Source organism: Lathyrus oleraceus, chromosome 1 (assembly GCF_024323335.1).
Source record: "Lathyrus oleraceus cultivar Zhongwan6 chromosome 1, CAAS_Psat_ZW6_1.0, whole genome shotgun sequence".
Taxonomy (NCBI): domain Eukaryota; kingdom Viridiplantae; phylum Streptophyta; class Magnoliopsida; order Fabales; family Fabaceae; genus Lathyrus; species Lathyrus oleraceus.
This window is the reverse complement of record NC_066579.1, coordinates 416,345,533-416,360,396: the sequence shown is the minus strand read 5'-3', so window position 1 is coordinate 416,360,396 and position 14,864 is coordinate 416,345,533. Positions and strand designations below refer to the sequence as shown.

The 14,864-nt window shown below is 37.4% G+C and overlaps 1 protein-coding gene across 1 annotated transcript; it reads left to right on the top strand.

The window, feature by feature from the left end:
* The first annotated feature begins 674 nt into the window (after positions 1 to 674).
* LOC127077583 (uncharacterized) lies at positions 675 to 3,991 on the top strand. Its single transcript, XM_051018727.1, has 7 exons — positions 675 to 1,017; positions 1,102 to 1,168; positions 2,079 to 2,125; positions 2,662 to 2,749; positions 3,140 to 3,273; positions 3,357 to 3,455; positions 3,553 to 3,991. The coding sequence occupies exons 1-7, from the start codon at positions 799 to 801 to the stop codon at positions 3,631 to 3,633; spliced, it is 735 nt and encodes a 244-aa protein (XP_050874684.1). The 5' UTR covers positions 675 to 798; the 3' UTR covers positions 3,634 to 3,991.
* The last annotated feature ends 10,873 nt before the right edge of the window (positions 3,992 to 14,864 follow it).

Below are 14,864 nucleotides of genomic sequence, written 5' to 3'. Positions count from 1 at the left end.
GTTACAAATCGAGTTTTCATTGGTCTTGCGCAAATTCGACATAAGGTTGAATTGTTCTGGGTATCCCTACTTCCAACTCTAAGACATAAAGAGAATGTTTGAAATACTTTTAAAGAAAATACTTCATTCATGTTTTAGTCCTGAGTTCATTCAACTTTATCGATATTTCTAACAAATATTCTGACCGACCAGATAATTTTTGAGGTGTACATGTTAGATCCCATTCGAGAAAGCACTAAATCTCACATGCAAGGAGTTAGATTTCATGATGAAAAGTATTAGTACCACGTGTGAATTTGTATTAAGCACGACATATGAGAATATAATTTCCGGAAACAAAAAAAAATGAACTCATACATACTTGAGAGCATACATACATATATTTAATTAGTGATGATTTGATTGTGAAAAATAAAATAAAAAAACACCAAAATAATTCCTAATAAGCCACTAACCTCAATATAGAAATGATGAGTCCCCACACCACCCAATAAAGTATTAGTACCACATGTGATTATATGAAGTTGTATTAAGCACGACATATGAGAATATAATTTTCAAAAACAAAAAAAAAATGAACTCATTCATATTTGAGAACATATACACATACACTTAACTAGTGATTGATTGTGAAAAATGAAAAAACACCAAAATAATTTCTAATAAACGACTAACTCGATAGAGAAATGATGACTCCCCACACGACCCAATAATCGTAAAACATGATTGCATTCGCATAGTACTAGTCCTTATATAAATGGCCGATTACATGGCATTACATTTTATTACCAACACAAAATGGCATCGTCTTTAGTGGCCGGCTCAGCAGCCTCGCTAAAGGCGGTGCTTGATCGCGTCCAGCAGGCCGCCGATAGGTCAAACCGGAACGTCAAAGAAATCCGCGTGGTGGCGGCTAGTAAGACCAAGCCGGTTTCTGTTCTCCGACAGGTGTATGATGCCGGTCACCGATTCTTCGGCGAGAATTACGTTCAGGAAATCATCGATAAAGCACCTCAGGTTTGTCCAAATTCATCGTTTCTCACTACTCCAATTCCATGCTTAGATAAGATTAGCTTCATTGTTTGCCTAACTATACCGCAGCTTCCGGAGGATATTGAATGGCATTTCATCGGCAATTTGCAGAGCAATAAAGTCAAGCCTCTTCTTGGTATGGTATTTTCAGTTGAATCTGTTAAATTAAGTTTAGTTTAAAGTGATTTATGTTTAGATGTTTTTATGCTGGAAGTGAAATTAATGTATAAATAGTGTGAAATTTTCAACTTAAAGTGAAAGCTATTTGATGAAGGAAAAGTCGATGCTGGTAGTTTCTATGGTAGATCCCAATATGCACAGAACAACTGTTTGTCCAAATTCTGCTATGCAACAATGCTATATAGCCCTCATTTAACAACACTTAGTCGCGTGCCGCGAAATAGTTGAAATTCGACGCACTAAAGATTTTTAGACATTATTTGACAAAACTAAGTTGTTCAACTGATATATGGTTATATTGTTCCCAAATTTGACATTGACCGTGACTCAACTTCTCCGCCCTTGTGAGTTGAGATCTTTTTTCAAACAAACTATTTCTATGCCCCGTGGGTTGAAAATTAGAGTACCGTAGTTCTTCTTGAAAATGTTGGTGTGTTGATTTTACTTATGAAAAAGTCTCAACGCACGGGGCGGAGAAATGGTTTGTTTGAAAAAAGATCTCAATTTCATCTCATATATTAGTTGAGCTCAAGTTTAATCGAACAATGAATCTATGTTTTTGTAGTATCTGACAGCCTATGTAACTATCTTATGATCTATTACCTCTAGATCCTAATCCGAGTTACGTGGTTGACAATATTGTGTGATTGCATATGTTTTTATATGTATACTTTTTTCTCAAAAATGCTGAAGTGTTATGCTTGGATTGCTCCCCATTATAGGACGTCACACTTACAAACTTTGATTGTCACTTAGCTTCCATTTTTGTGTACTTTTGTGGAGATAAGCTCATTATCACATTCATAATCTTTTCTATGTTATGGAGGAGCTTAACAAGTTTAAGTTCTTATTTGATATTTCTGCAGCTGGTGTTCCCAATCTTGCTTATGTAGAGACGGTAGATGATGAGAAGGTAATGTCCCTGTTTCTTCATGATTTTTTTTGGAAGATAAGGAAAATATATTTTCCATGTTTATTCAATTTAATGAGTGCAAAATTACAAATAAGAATGTAAATTTTACATAAAGTTTAAATGGGTGAATCGAACATACACTGGACATGGAATCAGTCGTAACACGATGAATTTCATCTTAACATTTTGGGATTTCACTAGGACGGTTATGTCTTTTATATATTTGATGTTGAAAGTAGTCTATATATAGTATAGCATGTTTCTCAACGGTAACTTGACTGATGGGCCTTACATTAGATGCACGCCACGCTGAATACTGACTAGAAGTAACTGCAGCACTGCCATTTATTAGGAATTCTGTTCAATGCAATAAAATTAAATTTAATATGTCTAGGAAAATAGTCTACCTAATATGTTCCGTCAAACAATATATTTTGATTTTGTGCAGTCATGATCTTAGCTTCTTTTTTTTCATATTGTATTGCAAATGATGCTTCTTCATTTCTGGTTTTAGTTCATTTTTGTTTTGTTTTTAGATAGCAAACCTTCTTGATCGTGCTGTAGCCAAAATTGGCAGGAAACCATTGAAAGTGTTTGTTGAAGTGAATACAAGCGGAGAAACATGTAAGTTACACCTGATAGATTTGCCAGCAAATTTAGTATCTACCATCTCTTAATAAAGTTGTTTTGGTTTTGTTAGAAGACATATAACCCAAAATATTTCTCGTGGCTTCTACTATACTGATATGAAATAGAATCACAGTAACAAGAAAATATAGCTCCCGGTTCTTTTATAGAAACTATGCTTATCAAATATCTGGTTCCAACAACATAGATTCAGAGGTAGTGTGAATGTGCACTCTGTTTATTATAATGAACTGCTTGATTTAAGAGCTTGCAGGTTTAGAAAATGTGATTTATATAATAGTTATTCATTTAGCTGTCCCGTGATAAAATGTTCTTGCCAGTGTTTTTCAGTTTTATTCCTGATCCTTTTACGGACATTTCTTGCAGCTAAATTTGGCGTTGAACCAGCACTGTGTCTAGACCTTGTAAGACATATTGTTACAAATTGTCCAAACCTTGAATTTTGTGGCCTAATGACAATTGGCATGCTGGATTACTCATCCACCCCAGAAAACTTTAAGGTTACATGATTATTTGGTATTTTTGGTACTGCCTATATATTTTCGGTAATATTGGAAACTAAATTTTATTTTAATCTTTCTAGACATTATCCAAATGTAGAACTGAAGTATGTGAGGCAATCGGAATACCAGAAGCGCAATGTGAGCTATCAATGGGCATGACTGCAGACTTTGAGCAAGCTGTAAGGAAATATTTTCTTTGAAAATAAATGAGTTATACATAGTTAGTGATGTGGTCATAATATTTCTTTAACTAGCTAAATCTCCTTTTTTTTATAGATTGAGATGGGAAGTACAACTGTTAGGATTGGAACTGCCATATTTGGGCCCAGAGAGTATCCACATAAAGAAGAGAAGTAGATGTCCTCATTTTGCTGTTTCATTTGGAGTGATGTTGTTGTGCATCTAGATTCACTTGTGAAAGTTGTAGAGCAGCAGAACAGATTACTTTAGCTGGAAATAAATATGCTCATGAGCTTGATAGTAGTAGTCTACAACCTCGAGTGAGCCGTGTCTTCAAAATAACCTTCAAGGCCAAAACACTATGTATCGTCGCTTGTAAAATGTAAAACTCAACCTTTTTTTTTACTGAACTAGTACTAAGGTAGTCTACTTTTGACCGAGAACTGTGATAATCTTGAAAAGTCATAACCTTGTATCATCATTGTAGCTAAGTTTGCTATTATCTTTTGCACAACCAATTTGAATATTCGGACAATATTTGTTTTTTAATAAACTCTTGTGAAAGGAACTGGATTTAAAATGAAAAACTGAGAATTTCTTATCGAATGAATGTCTCTAAACTGAATACTCATGAATTTGAGAGGAAAAAACTGGATTATCCAACAAGAACTCTCAAACATAATGTATTTTCAACCACTAAAATGTTCATTTATTCTCTAAATCTGTGAACTAAAATGTGTATTGGGGTCAACATTTTCTGCTTTTATAATCTCGGTCATGCCATATGTTGAATAACTTAGCAGCAGTTAACTTGAATAACGAGTTAGCTTGAGTCACAAGCTTCTCTTCACCATGTGATATACCATCGCTATAGTATATACAATGTAGAATAACATAGTCAAATAGAAATTAGTTAATGCTAGCTGTTAGTTGGTTGAAGTTAGTTATAGTACTAGCTTTTATATATAGACATATTGTAACAAATGTATTGATGAATCAATATCCAGTTCCACATTTTCCTCTATTTTCCTCATTGAGTTCGTGCTTTTCTCTAGTTTTCATCATGATGGTGAAGATCTTCATGATGGTATCAGAGTTCTTTTTGAGCTCTGTTCGTGCATCGCTTTTTCCTTTTCTCCTTTCACTATGATTTGTGGTGTTGTTCTCGCTGTTAACGGTAGTGGAAACATTGTTGCTCCAGTTCAAGATACTTCTCAACAATCTAAAAATATATACTATGTGCATCTTTCAGATGATATTTCTTCTATTCCAGTTACGCCGTTTCTCAATTACACTAATTAGCATGTGGTGACTCGATCCATGAGAAGAGCTCTTGAAGGGAAGAACAATTTTGATTTTGTAGATGGCTCGATTCCTGTTTCGGTGGAGTTTGATCCAAGTATGAAGGCTTGGAATTGGTGTAACATGCTTGTTCATTCATGGATTATGAATTCTAATGACGATTCAATTGCACAAAGCATTGTTTTCCTTAAGAATGTCATTGATGTGTGGAATGAGCTCAAAGAACATTACTCACATGATGATTATATTTGAATCTCTGAATTGCAGTCTAAAATATTTGGTTTGAAGCAAGAATCAGTTCTGTTTCAGAATTTTTCATAGTTTTGAAGGTTCTTTGGGAAGAACTCGAAGCATATCTTCCTACTCTTATTTGTTCTTGTCCATGTCATTGAGCAATGCCAAGCGTCAACATGAGATTACGCACTCAATTCGTTTTCTCATTGGTTGAAATGATTCCTTTGATCTTGTTCGTTCTCATATTTTACTAATGAGTCCATTACAAAATCTTAGTAAGATTTTTTATATGGTAATGCAACATGAAAGACAATTCAGAACATTTGTTCATGATGAATCCAAGATCCTCATCAATTTTTTTGATTATTGCAAATCGCAAGACAGCAGTCGTGGTAATGAATCTTCATTCATTAATCTGCACTCATTGTTGTAGAAATGGACACACAATTGATATTTGCTATAGGAAACATGACTTTCCTCCTCACTTTGGTAAAAATCATGTTATGGCTAATCATTATTCTCTTAATTTCATAAAGAAAGAGATGGTGTTGATGATTCAAAGAAATTCAAAGAAAATGATTCTTGTGGATTTACTAAGGAGTAATATTATCAGATGGTGAATTTGCTTCATTCATCAAGCTCTAATGCAAGTCATGGAGCTTCCTCTAGCAAGGTGAATCTAGGCATCACATGAAAATAATCACACTCACACAACTTCAGGTATACCTAGAGTCTTTTATTCTTTGGATCATTCAAATATTGGATCTTGGATTGTAGATTCCGGTGCAAGTGACCATATATGTTCTTCTATAAGATTATTTGGTGCTTATCAACAAATCATGCTTGTAAATATCAAGTTGCCAAACGGTCATATGCCAATAGCCAAATATCCAGGAACTGTGAAATTCTCACTAGGATTAGTTGCACAAAATGTGCTATTTGTATCTGATTTTAAATTGAATTTGTTGTTAGTGCCAAAACTATATATTGATATTGATTGCATAATGATTTTTAATAATGATAAATGTTTAATTCAGAAAAAAGGGAGCTTGAAGATGATTGGCACGAATGATTTGATTGAGGGACTATAATTTCCCTGCCATGCAAACTTCTCAAGCCAACATAGCCTCATCACAAGCTCCACCTTAATCCACTTTCATTTTCAAAGAAGATCTTTGGCATATTATATTAGGACATTTGTCTAATAAGAGATTGCTTAGTTTGCATAAAAAAATTCCTCTTTATAACCATAGATGAAAACTCTGCATGTGACAAACATTTTACTTTGATCATAGATAAGATATGTCATTATGACAAACCTAGAAAGCTTCATTTTTCAGCTTAGCAATAATAAAGCAAGTCAATGTTATGAATCGTTCCATTTTGATATTTGGGGCTCTTGTCTATTCAATCTATTCATGGTCACAAATATTTTGTTATTGCTCTTGATGATCACGTGCGTTTTACTTTGATCATTCTTTGCAAATCAAAATCTAAAGTTACTAGTTTGTACAAAGATTCACTCTTTTAATAAAAAATCAATATAATTGCAAAGTTAAAATTGTCATAACAGATAATGGTCATGAGTTCTCTATGCTTGAACTTTATTCTATTAAAGGGTACAACATCAAACTAGTTATGTTGAAACTTTCCAACAATCTGGGAGGATAGAAAGGAAGCATTAATACATTTACACATTTTAAATGTGGGAAGAACTTTACTTTTTTTAGTCAAAATTTCTCAAACAATTTTATTCTTAGGTTGTATTACATGCCATTTAACTCATAAATCACATTCTCAATCCTTTAATTCAAAATAAATCACATTTTTCCATAAGTTTGGTAATTGTCTTTACCTAAATGAATTAAATGTATTTGATTCACTATGTTATACATCCACTTTACATGATCATAGAACAAAACTAGATTCTAGAGCAAGAAAGAGCATTTTCTTAAAATACAAGCCAAATGTCAAATGTGTTGTTGTTTTTGACCTAATTACCAAAACTATTTTTCTCTCTATACATGTAACTAATCATGATCATATTTCTGTGAATAGGAATTAGTTTATTCATAGATTAAGGGTTTGTTCCTAGAATAATGGAAACAAATCAGTGTGAATAGGAATTAGTTTATTCATAGGGTTTGTTCCTAGAATAAGGGAAACAAATCAAAAATTAATTTTTTCTCATTAAATGTAATTAATTAGTGTAATTACTTGTATAACCTTGTAATCTCTATATATACCAGAAATAATAATGAGAGAGGTATCAAACCTATTTTCCTGACATGGTATCAGCCTCGCGATCAAACCTGTGATTTTCTGGTTCTGATCGAGTTTTGTTGTTCATCGTTTATTGGTCTCTGATCGATCAACGTGGAATTTGTTTCGCGGAGATTTCATTGTGATTCTAGGGTTAGGGTTTCGGTTTGTTTTGCGATTCTTTTCCCAAATCGTGATTCTCGATCGTGTTTGGTTTTTTTTTCGGTTGCAATTTTGATTTTTTTTGTTCTTGGATGTTCTTGGTTTGAGATTCTTGATCGTGATTATCTTTTGATTATGCCGCTTCTTCAAAATCGCATTTGTTTTGTTTGTGGATTGTTCGGTTCGTGGATTATCTTGGTTATCTTCTTGTTGCACTGTTCGTGGAGTATTTGGTTTGTTTACTGTTGCTGGATTATTATTATAATCATAATAATTATTATAATAAGAATTATTTTTTATAATAATTTATCAATTAGTGAGGTTGAATTTTGTTGCATACTAACTTAGATGGCTTCCGAAAAAGAAAGAGATAATTTTTGTGTCCGTTTTACCGGCAAAAATTATTCGGCATGGGAATTTCAATTTAAGATGTATGTTAGAGGAAAGGGATTATGGAGTCACTTAGATGATGTTTCTAAGGCACCGACGGAGAAAACTGTTTTAGATATGTGGGAAACTAAAGATGCTCAAATCATCACTTGGATTCTCAACAGTATTGATCCTCAGATGATCAATAATTTTCGCTCTTTTTCAACTGCTCAAGAAATGTGGAATTATTTGAAGCGCATTTATAACCAGGACAATTCGGCAAAACGGTTTTAGTTAGAGCTAGACATAGCCAACTATAAACAAGGTGACTTGTCTATTCAAGAATACTATTCTGGTTTTCTAAATCTCTAGACAGAACACTCCGCTATTATACACGCTAAGGTTCCCAAGACCTCCCTCGCGGATGTTCAAGAAGTTTACAACACCAGTGGCGAGATCAATTTCTCATGAAACTTCGTTCAGAATTTGAGCTTGTCAGAGGTGCTTTGCTAAATAGGAATCCTGTTCCTTCTTTGGATACTTGTGTTGGTGAACTTCTCAGGGAAGAACAACGTCTGATTACTCAATGAGCTATGTCTCATGATGCTGTCAGTTCCAAACCTGTGGCAATTGCATATGTTGCTCAGAGCAGAGGAAAGGGTCGTGATATGCGACAAGTCCAATGTTTTTCTTGCAAACAATTTGGACATATTGCTCGCAGCTGCAGTAAGAAGTTTTGCAACTATTGCAAACAATAGGGTCATATCATCTCTGATTGTCCCACGCGTCCTCCCCGACCATCACAACGTCCAACCCAAGCATTCCATGCCACTACCAACTCTACAGTTGGTCTTCTCAGTACTGGTGCATCTAATGGCGGTGTTATACAACCTGAAATGATTCAACAAATGGTACATTCTGCTCTTTCAGCCTTGGGAATTCAGGGTAAGTCTTCTAATATTTCTCAACCGTGTTTTCTTGATTCTGGCGCATCCAATCACATGACGGGCTGTCATACGGTGAACTGACTTTGGGTGTGTTTTGCTTTGGAAAGCAAATGTCGCGGTTAGCAAGAGTCGCCACCGACTTTTCTTTTATCCAATGAGGAAAGGCGGAAAAGAACAGGAAAGACCTTAGTTAGATTTTGGGTTCGGGAGGTACATTATACAAAGGGAAGGTGTTAGCACCCTTTATATCCATGGTTATCCATGGGCTCTTAATTGCTTGATCACTTATATTATTTTTCTTGTCTGAAAAAGTGTTCGTGAATTGTTTAGAAAATGTTTTGAAAAAGAGAATTTAACTTTGTAATGATTCTCGTATGAATGTATACAAAGTGGTTATCTCGTTTAGTTTTGAAAATGGTTTAGAAAAATATAACTCAGTAATGATTCTAGTATGAATATATACCAAGTGGTGATTTTCTAGTATTTGTGAAGTGTGAAAAGTATTTTTAAATTGTGAGTAAGCAATTAAGAGTTATACCTACCCAAGGTCTTGATGGGCATTTCCTATCCTCGTGAGGGTAAAACCGTCCTTATTATTGAGAAATAAGTAGTTTTATCCTTTGGATGTAAAAGGGTCATCGTAGGGTCATCGATTGGTCATTGAAAGCAACGGTTGTAAGGATACCTTAGCATTCGAAGGGACTATCATCATTTAACCGTAGGCTACACCGAAGGGTCATCGAGGGACAAAATCATATATTCGAAGGCAACATCCGAGGGGCTATGATTTATTTTAGAGGGACATGATGATTTAATCGAAGGGTCTTGGCTACGGGTATCCCCACATTCGCGGGACATGACCATAATACCGTAATACCGTAAAGCAACAAAGAGAGGTCCAAGATCACATATTCAAAGGCCGTATTTTACAATCAACTAGGTAATTAGGAGGAATCCCCACATTAAAATTAATACATTAAGATCAATTAAGCAATTTAGGGTGGATCTTTGCCATAAAATTAATACATTAAAATCAATTGAGTAATTCTGGGTGAATCTCCACAAGGGTATCCCACAAATAAAGTGGAATACCTAACAAGCAATCTTTTCCTGGGATATGTGAACCTTTACAAAACTCAATAAAATATGTCAGAACACCAAATCAGGGTGCAATCGAGGATTACACCACCAAAAAAGATCACAACAGTAAATAGGGTCGAATAAATGATGCATGGTTATGATAAAACACGAGTGAAAAAGCAGAACAGAAAAGTCAGCTACTGTCACGTTCGCTCCTGCCTCGCCTAGCGAAGGCTTAGCGAATACTCGTTGCATGCTCGCTTAGCGATGTGCTAGCGAGCGGCTGCGAATTCTGGTTTTGATATCAGTACAATTTCAACCAATTTTATGCCTTATGGCTTTCATTACAGCAATTATATGGTTAATCATTTAAGGTATTCAGGTACATGCTAAAATTCACATGCCAAACTTAAGATATTTTCATAAATTTAATCATAATGCCATATGCAAATTAAAAACATAAGGCAGTAATAGCAATGTGAACCTGTTTGCAATTGAATTACGACTTTGAATCGGCAAATCGGATTGAATTGGGCAGAGGTAAACCTTGATGCCGCCGAGTTCCTTCAGGGTTTGCCTCTCGTGAGTGCTAGGGTTTGCTTGCTAGGGTTCTCCTTTCTCCGTTTTCGTTCTTCCTTTCTGAATGAAGTCCTTAGTATTTATAATGCTTTTCGTGACCTAATGGGCTCAGAATGAAGCCCAGAATTTTCTGGTATTCGCAAGCTTCGCTAGGCGAGTGGCATAGCGAAGGGTTCGCTAGGCGAAGGTTTTGCTCGCCTAGCGAGCAGGCCAGTTTGGGCCATTTTCTGGATTTGGCCATCTGTGTGCTGGCCTTTGTTCTTTTGGGATCAATGCCTTGAAAAATAAGTTGGAGTGCCTAAGAAATGCCTTGTAATATTAATGGGCAAATTTTGGGGTATGACAGCTGCCCCTGTTCAAGATTCTTGAACCGAGGGAGTTAGAATGGTAAGTGCGCCATTCGTGGTCTGGAGGTGGAAGATTATTGAACATTAGAATGCCCAAAATTTTGCACCTGTTAATGGACAGTTTGTCTTGATGAAGATGGGCTTAAAGATGCCATCCAGGAAGTTTGATGATGAGAGCTTCAGAGTACGTCGTACATTAGATGATATCTGAAGACATGGGCGTCATACCGGGTCATACGCTAGACCGTACGGTGAGTCATCCATTAGGCAGTCGACTTCGTCGGGGAGTCAGAGTGTTATATGCTGCTGGGGACAAGGGATCAGAATGGGCCAGTTCCAGACCGTATCTGAATCGCAGAAGGAGTTATTCATTAGGCGGGTGATTTCGCGGGTGACTCCACTGGGGACGAAAGATCAGAATGGATCGTACGCCAGATCGTATCTGAGTTGCAGAATGAGCCGTCCATTAGGCTGTATCTGAGGAAGGTAGAATTAGAATAGATCGTTCGCTAGATCGTATCCGAGTTGAAGACCCAAAGGGGTCGTACGTTAGGCCGTATGGGAGTTGCGGAATGAGTCGTCCATCAGGCCGGTGACTCCGCTGGGGATGAAATACCAGACTGGATCGTACGCTAGACTGTATCCGAGTTGCAGAATGGGCTGTCCATTAGGCAGTATCTGAGAGGGGTAGTCGTATGCTAGGCTACACGTCAGAATGTACCGTACGCTAGGTAGTCTCTGAGAAATGAAAGGTCCAACTGGGTCGTAAATTAGACCGTATTGGAGTAGTTGAAGGTCAGAATGGATCGTCCGTTAGATCGTATCTGAGTGGAAGGAGTCATATGTTGAGCTGAATCAGAATGAACCGTACGTTAGACTGTATCTGATCGTATTTGTAGATGCTGTATTTGCAATAAATGGCCGGGATGGGCTTAAAGATACCATCCTTAGGAGGATAATTAACCTGAAAAATAAAGTTAGCTTCATGCCATGTCATGATGCATGAGATGTTTCATGCTTTCGACAATAAACGCGAACAGTGTATGCATGCGTATGCTGTGAAATGATGTAATGAATGAATTATGCATCTGAGAAGTTCTTCCCGAGGACTCTACTGGGGACATAAATCTCAGTCTTCTGGTTGGAGATTATTGGTATCGGTGATCCTTTCTTAGCTGGGGATACTTGATTCTTGTCTGATGGTAGAAATACCCACTGGGGATGGAAGAGATGATCCGTCTGTCTGGTGATGCCGACCTCTTCTGGGAAATAACTGGTTTTTGTTGAGGAATAGAATTAGCAATCGGACTTGTTGGAAAGCCTGGTTAGACCTTTTCCTCGATCCTGAAGTCTTTTAGTAATTGCTATTGCCATTTTATGTATGTATTTTTTGTAAACCTTGATCATATTCAAACGCATATATTAATTCAAATTAAATCAATGGACGTTTACGTAAACAAAACAGAAAAAGTAAAAACACAATCATCTTTTTGGAAATAAAATTGTATTGATTTTGGAAGAGGGCCTATAAACAGGCAGTTCGTGTACAGGGAGACAGAAATCCTAGTAAGAGGAAATTGTCGAGAAAACAAAGAAAAAGCTATGAAGGAAAAGCCCTGTTGATTTTAATTCTACTACTGTCATTATGTCTTCAAGTATCTCATCCCTTGCTGTCGGATGGAAGTGATTGGCTTGTACAGTCCCTTTGACTTGGGTGAAGCTGACCGAGAACGGGACATAGTCATACGCTTTTATCCCTAATTTTTGCCTGGACCGCCTTTTCAGGTTTTCAGTCCACCAGGATACCCTTTTTTGCTCAAGCCGCCTTTTCAGGTTTTCGACTTGCCGGGTGTACATTTCTACATGTTTATCCCTAATTTTTGCCCGAGCCCTTTTGGTTCGCCGGGATGCCCTTACTTTTGCCTAGGTAAGTCGACCTAGCGGGTCTCTTTTATGCGTAGTATTTTTTGACTATGTCTGCGTTTACGGGATGCGGGAAGTCTTCGCCATCCATTGTAGTAAGCATCATGGCTCCACCAGAGAATGCCTTTTTAACTACAAATGGCCCTTCGTATGTGGGAGTCCATTTGCCCCTGGGATCACCTTGTGGTAGAATGATACGCTTGATAACTAAGTCGCCGATTTGGTACACTCGTCTCTTGACCTTTTTGTTGAATGTTTGGGTCATGCGCTTCTGATATATCTGCCCATGACAAACAGCCGCGAGTCTTTTTTCATCAATCAAATTTATCTGATCGAGTCGAGTCTGAATCCATTCATCCTCATCTAAGCTTGTCTCTTTCATGATTCTTAGAGAGGGAATCTGAACTTCCACCGATAAGACGGCTTCCATTCCGTAGACTAAAGAGAAAGGAGTTGCCCCTGTCGAAGTGCGTACCGAAGTGCGATAACCATGAAGAGCAAATGGTAACATCTCATGCCAGTCTTTGTACATTATTGTCATCTTTTGTATGATCTTCTTGATATTCTTATTAGCAGCTTCCACGGCGCCGTTCATCTTTGGCCGGTACGGAGAAGAGTTATGGTGTTTTATCTTGAACTGCGTGCAGAGTTCAGTAATCATCTTGTTGTTCAAATTGGTGCCATTATCCGTGATAACTCTTTCAGGGATGCCATATCGACAAATGAGATTATTTTTGATGAACCGTGCCACCACATTCTTAGTGACAAAAGCAAATGAGGCTGCCTCTACCCACTTTGTAAAATAATCAATAGCCACGAGGATGAAACGATGTCCGTTGGAAGCAGTAGGTTTAATCTCTCCAATCATATCAATGCCCCACATTGCAAAAGGCCAAGGGGCTGTCAACACGTTTAAAGGGGCAGGAGGCACATGTACTTTGTCCGCATAGATCTGGCACTTGTGACAAGTTCTGGAGTGATGGTGGCAATCAGCTTCCATGGTAGACCAATAATACCCTGATCTTAGAATCTTCTTGGCCATTGTATGTCCACTAGAGTGAGTCCCAAAAATACCGTCATGCATGTCTTCCATAATCTTTTCTGCTTCCTTTTTATCCACACAACGAAGCAAAGTCGAATCATGATTACGTTTGTATAATATTCCATTACTCAAAAAGAATCTAGCGGAAAACTTCCTCAGAAATTTTCTGTCATTGACGGACGCCCCTTCAGGGTATTCCTGAGCTTCTAAATATCTTTTTTACTTCGTGGAACCAAGGTTTCTCTTCTACTTCAGCAGCGTTAAGTTCATAACAATATGCTGGTTCATCTAGTCGTTCAATGGTGATCTTGGGAGCTTCATTATCCCATCTGACTCTGAACATAGACGACATGGTAGCCAATGCGTCTGCCAACTGATTCTCTTCTCGTGGAATATGTTCGAATGTAATCTCTTCAAAGTATGGGATTAATGTCAACACCCGCTCTCGATAAGGGACGAGATTCGGATGTTTAGTGTCCCATTCTCCTTTGATCTGACTGATTACTAATACTGAGTCTCCGTACACACTCAAAAACTTGATTCTCAGGTCTATAGCAGCTCTGAGTCCCAAAATACATGCTTCATACTCGGCCAGATTGTTGGTACAATCGAAACATAGTCTAGCAGTGAAAGGCGTATGGCAACCCTTGGGAGAAATAATTACAACACCAACACCATTACCCAACGCATTAGAAGATCCATCGAAAACCATAGTCCATCGGGATCCTAGTTCGGGTCCTTCATCCGGTCCAGGTTCTTCATAATCAGTAACAAGCATGACATCCTCATCTGGGAACTCAAAATGCATAGATTGGTAATCATCCACTGCTTGCTGAGCCAAATGATCGGCCAGCACGCTTCCTTTGATGGCTTTCTGGATAGTATACTGGATATCATACTCTGTTAAAATCATCTGCCATCTTGCTATTCTTCCGGAGAGGGCAGGTTTCTCAAATATGTATTTGATAGGATCCATCTTAGAAATCAACAAAGTGGTATGATTCAACATATACTGTCTTAGTCGGCGAGCAGCCCAGGCCAGAGCACAGCAAGTTCTCTCGAGCAGTGAATATCTTGTTTCACAGTCGGTAAACGTTTTGCTAAGGTAGTATATGGCATGCTCTTTTCGACCAGACTCGTCATGTTGCCCCAACACACACC